This window comes from Etheostoma cragini, chromosome 4, assembly GCF_013103735.1.
Source record: "Etheostoma cragini isolate CJK2018 chromosome 4, CSU_Ecrag_1.0, whole genome shotgun sequence".
Taxonomy (NCBI): Eukaryota; Metazoa; Chordata; class Actinopteri; order Perciformes; family Percidae; genus Etheostoma; species Etheostoma cragini.
The window spans coordinates 3,795,920-3,801,919 of NC_048410.1; the positions used below are offsets into that span (position 1 = coordinate 3,795,920).

General features: G+C 38.8%; 1 protein-coding gene across 1 annotated transcript in view; it reads right to left on the reverse strand.

The window, feature by feature from the left end:
* The window catches only part of LOC117942798 (integrin alpha-5-like), a 42,263-nt gene extending 36,643 nt beyond the window's left edge, over nucleotides 1–5,620 (reverse strand). The window contains exon 1 of the mRNA XM_034868473.1: nucleotides 5,247–5,620. Within this exon, the coding sequence (XP_034724364.1) occupies nucleotides 5,247–5,440 (194 nt within the window). The 5' untranslated portion in view covers nucleotides 5,441–5,620. The remainder of the gene's footprint in view (nucleotides 1–5,246) is intronic.
* Between the last annotated feature and the right edge of the window lie 380 nt (nucleotides 5,621–6,000).

The window sequence follows — 6,000 nt, forward strand, 5'->3', positions numbered from 1 at the left end:
CAGCCATCAACAGCCTCCTCCACAGCATGCTGTGTATCAGTGGGATGATGGATGCTTCTGTTGAGACCTGAAATAAAGATTCCTTTCTTTTAACTCACGTTCAACAGGAACATCTGCAAAGGGGGAAATGGCTTTGAGGCATGCCCAGGTCAAAGATGCAACATATAATTTTTTTACTAAAGGATTTATGAGCTCCAGCCACATTATTCTGAAACTAGTCACAGCCTATTGGTAGGATATCCTCACTCAGTTGAGCGGTCCCTATGAAACATGACCTAATCAAAACATTTCTTTTACACATTGTTATGTTGATTTTTTTCTTTCTCTAGAAGTACGTTTCTCTAAAATACTGATACTGTTACCCCTTCAGGCATTTAAAGGTATTTCAATGGAGCAATTTAAGGACAGCCGAAATAACCATGTAGACATCGCTTCATTTTAAGAGGCACAAGCCAAACAGGTTAATAACCATTGAGTATAATCATATAACCATACTTTACATATGTCCATGGAAATAGCAAAGCCCCTGTATCCCTGAAAACTGTTCAGGTTTCCACAAGATTCTATCTGGGTTGTTATAATAAACAGGATATGATGTTTATATGAGCCAGATCCCCAAGCTGAGTTAGTTTGTTTTTTAGCATGTAAATACATGCATTAAACACACATATGTGGGTGGCCCAGAATAATCTTACACAATACTCAATTAGTGTGTTTTCTTAAAGTGCTTTGGTCAAATATGCAATGTTGATTAAACCAACATTAAAGCTGCTATAAAACATAAGCTGCCATAGAAAAATCCCCACTGCTCTAGACTGTACATTTGCTCAATTGACCAAATGACATCTGGTTCTTATATCAAAAACACAACCAGATTCAGATTAAAACCCAACACAGCACTGACCAGGACTTGCTGTTCAGTAAAATGAAGCTAGCAACATTTGGTGGCCTTTAATGTAGAGCTCACAGACAAGTTGGTAAACATAAAGAAGTTCACTGACTTCAGGTCACAGGATTTCAACAGCTGTGTCCCATTTCCACACTAGAAACTAATTCTAAAGATGGTTTGGGTATGCAGTGTATTCACAAGGGGGAAAGTGAAAAAATCAAGTAGCCTACACTTAAACAGGACTAAGAGTTTATAGCCACAGCTCTTTGATGTGTTATTAAGAATGCCAGTACTTTCCTAGGCAAGATATGCCCTGCTTAGCATACAGATGCCAGGATTGGCCAGGATCCTCCAAACCATACAACAATATGTCATGTATTGCTACCCTCTAATACGACCCAGTTGTGTCAGGTTTAGGCACAAAAACTACTTTGTTTATGTTCAGGCACCCACACTCATTAGTTAGGTATAGAAAAAGATTGTGGTTTGGGTTAAAATCAGACGCTACTTCACTTCTGCCTATTCATGTGGCGCAGAACGTGACATAGCTGCGTTTTTCCGTAAAGTTAAACTTGCTGTTTACTTTAATTTTAAACGGGATTCGAACATCGGTCTCCTGGGTGAAAGTCCTGTGTTTGTTTGAGTGTCTTGCCAAGAAAAGTAGTGGGATTCATATCCACACCTCTGAGAGGCTGTATACATAAGCATAGCTATGGTTGCATCAACATGCCCACAAGGGTGTTTATCAGGTATAACATTTACCATCTTAGTTTATTGTGTTAGCATGGTAACATGTACTACTTATAAACACAAGTACAGGCGAGGATGGGGGGAATTTAAGTTGTTTTGCAGGTATTTTGTCATAAACCAAAGTATTGGACAAACACAAACTTTTACCTAATGTTGGGGCTAGATGACAAGTCAGGGATATCACCAAAGAGATTAGGATTCAACCCGAAGGGGATATGACTATATGTACTAGAAATTGTATGGCAATCGATTAAATAACTGTCTAGACATTTCACTTTGAATCCAACAAAGTCAGTAGTCTTCATACTCTGGAAACCATAAATGTCTAGGTAAAATATTTAATGGCAATTCATCCAATTTTGTTACAATATTTAAGATATGACCAGAGCAGTGGACCAACTGACCAACAACACCATCCCTACACTCTGAGAAACATCTCTGTATTAACAGTTGTATGTCTGCATATTTTAACAGAAATTGTTCACAGTTGTCTATCTCTTTATGTACATTTCAATTTGCACTACGGGACCTGTGCTTGTTTTCGTCAAATTTATTTCTTAGAGTGTCGAGCCATGAAGTGAGTGTACACTGTTGAACCATCTCTACCAACACACTTGATGCTAAACTAGACTTATTGACATACTGGAGATGTGTGCTGAGACAATTAAAGCAGAGACGGCATGGTGAGCAACAGGAGCACCTCTTAACAAGGCTTCCTAAAGCCAAACAGTGTAGTATTTGTCCAAATGCACAACGACCAGCAGAAACCATCCCATCAGCAGAAAGAAAACATCGATCTCATTCAGGGGAGCATCCATTTCCTACCGCGTTGTTTACCCACCACAAAAGCAGCTGTCAAAATATATGAATTTGGTCAAAAACAAATGTTAAATTGTTCAGTGTAAGCAAAACTATTGCTTACAAAAGGGGGGGATCTTGTCTGTTGAAATGCATTGGTCTAAAATCAACATATCAGTAATGACTCAACAACATGCCCTCTAACTGCCAGAAGCTTAGTAAAGCAAACTCAGAGAATCTTAATCAATTTCCTCACAGGCAAATTTCTACATTCACTAAACCAACATTGGTTTTACTCTGTAAGGCTTCAAGGATGATAGTGAGAGATAGTGATGGAAATGATTTGACACTATGAATAAAGTTGAGTTGATTTGTTTCTACATCTGATGTATGCTAACAGATATACGATATGTGGTTTGCATGTAGCATTTCTAGTTGTTAGCTAAGTGAGCCTGCTGGCTAGCTAGATAGCAGCATATATACGAACGTCTCTTACGTTCAAGCCATTGCTAAATGATTAGCAACAAAGCTAATTAAGACCATCAGCTACACACAACTCTGTCTGTATTTCTTTGTGTGGCTATGTTCAGAAGATTGTTGCATTTGGCAATTTTTATATATTTACCTCTTCTGAACAGTCCTTTTTTGTTTTTTTAATCCTCCATGTCCTCATTAGCTACTAGCAGTTGTGTGGAGGAGGGGGAGGTGCGCGGTCACGGAAGGCTTTTATCATGTGGATGCGCCGACAGTTTTGTTGTCATTACTTACAATTTCTAATGGGGGCGGCCGAAAATACACACTATGACTTTAAAGTGATATTATTGCAGTTTTTTGCTGAGTAACGGCTACTGGGGCAGCAAGTGACAATTTATGGAAAGATGGTAAAAGGCAAAACACAGCTTAAAAGTAACAGAACAGCTAACAATTGCATTGTCTTAATGAAGTTAACTAATGTTTGCTAACATTAGCCAGAAAAAGCTTCTTACCAGACCAAGGCATTAAAAACCCAGAGGTATTCAAGTAAGAAAATGTGGTTTGTGTTGCTTATAAATGTGTCTTAAGAGGAACAATAGTGTCTCTTTTTTAAATAACATAGTCTCACTTTAATATTGAAGTTTTCCCTAAGCCTCAATTCAGAGTGGAGAATTCAACAGAAGTCTGCCGCAACATTAAACAAAATGTAACCTGTTTTAAAGTTGTTTCTGTCTCCTTTATGTCCTTTCTTAAAACACAAGCAAAGACCCAGGTGTTATATTGTATTAAAATCTAGCAATACTGGAATGTAAGATCACTATACCTATACCACTAAAAAAAGGAGATCACATACACTACCGGTCAAAAGTTTGGGGTCAGTTACAAGTTTCCATTTCACTCCATTATAGACAGGATACCAGCTGATCTGAGTGGGTGGCTGATCTTTAATGAACTATCTACATTTCCCATTATCAGCAACCATTCATCCGATGTTCCAAAGGCACATTTTGTTTACTAATCTGATGTTATTTTAAGAAACTAACTGAGAAAACATTAAACAACCCTTTTGCAATTATGTAAGCAAATAATGTAATCTGGAAACTGCTTCCCTGGTTAAAAAAAAACAAGGCAACTGATCTCAGCTGGGATTCTGTCTATAATGGAGTCCAATGGAAATCTGTGTATATATTTTTTGCACACACATACAAAAAGGTAATAATAGCCTACATGAGATGCACAAAATGTTTTTGAGCATCCAATTATAGAGAACCATAAAGCAATCAGCATTATATACTTTATTCATATTCAATTTACTTTTGGGTTATGACTGTGGGTGTTCCACTCTAGTGCCCAGAGGAGAGTTTCCTTAATGGGCCAAAAGCAGGTGATAGTACATGATGTATGGGAAGAAGGAAGGAAGAAGAACATGTTTGATCTTTAAATTATTCTCACTCAACAGTTCATCATCTGTCAACAACAACAAAAAACAGCAGGAAACCCCAACTGTTCCTTCAGACAGGCAGACTTCTTACTTTGCTTATGGGTTAACCCCCTCTACCCTGAATCATACACAGCCTAGTATGTCTGTTTCCAATCACAATTGGGCTGGAATCCAGTGTGTGTGTGTGTGTGTGTGTGTGTGTGTGTGTGTGTGTGTGTGTGTGTGTGTGTGTGTGTGTGTGTGTGTGTGTGTGTGTGTGTGTGTGTGTGTGTGTGTGTGTGTGTGTGTGTGTGTGTGTGTGTGTGTGTGTGTGTGTGTGTGTGAAAGAGAGAAAGAGAGAGAGAGAGAAAGAGATGTATGCCTATGAGTGATATTTGACTTTAGACACAGCCTTAACATTTCCATCAGAGTGACATATTTTTAACAGACTACTCTTACACTTTAAAATGTATCAAATTAAAGTCCCTAAATGAGGGCCTATAGTATGATACGATCATATAAATGACATCCATGATACATCATTTAACTGAATGCTAAAAACAGGACATAACTGACTATTTCCCAGCAACGAGTCAAATAGAAAATTGTTAAATGTAGCCTAGTAGGCTGTATTATCGCAAGGATACCATAAGAGAGAGAACAACACGAAAAGTGACTGTGTAAGGTAGGCGTCACTAGTCATAAAGACCCGGTAAGACTGTCGAAAAGTGAGTCCACTACAACTGGAGAGGCCGGTTAATCTTTCTACTCCCAACATATAGTAGCCTATTGGGCAATAATAAATAAGGGATTTTAAACTGCTGAGAACACTGTAAACTAATTGCTGTAAACTTTCTGACTTGCCAAAGTAAATGAGAACATTAAGCTTAGTGATGCTGCGTTTAAAGACTTTACCTGGATGAGTTACTGAAGAACTCTACTGAATAGCCGAAATAACTCCCCCGTGGTCCGGTGAAAACGACGAGTTCTTCCGTGTCCAAGTTAAAAGCAGCGCAAAGCTGGACCAAAACCACCACTACAGGTACAGCCAACACGGCGTAAGGACAACATTTTCCTCGGGTAGGTGAAAGTCCAGGAATGGTGCCCATCTCTTCTTTTGCGCGTTTCTTCTTTCATTGAATAGCTGAAGAGCAAAACGCATCATCCGTAATGTTCCTTATGTAGTGATCATAAACTGGCATCCTGAATAATCCCTTCAGCTTCAGCAGGTCCGGTGTACTGATCCAGAGTGCATAGGCAAATGTAAAGAAAGGCAAGACAGAGTCAGAGAGAGGGAAAGAGAGGAAAGAAGGGTGGGTGGGGGGGGATGATTGCAACCTCATTTGGGGTGGAGCTTTATATACCAGGCAGTCTGGTCCCCTGAAGAAGCAAGACTATGGTAATGACTTAAGTCAATAGACACTTAATGACAAATAGCTATCACAGCAAAATGTCAATCTATTGACTAATGTCAAAAGAGACTGACATAATTTGGAAATTCATCATTACATTACAAATACATTTTAAATTCTACTACCATTACATTTTTTTGATGTTATTCATTGCAGCCCATGTGTTCATGACACAGAGCCTGCGACGCTGTGTGTGAATTCAAACTTGTTTGCTGTACAGCTAAACAATGAGCTGCAACTCGCTATCACTTCTCTGT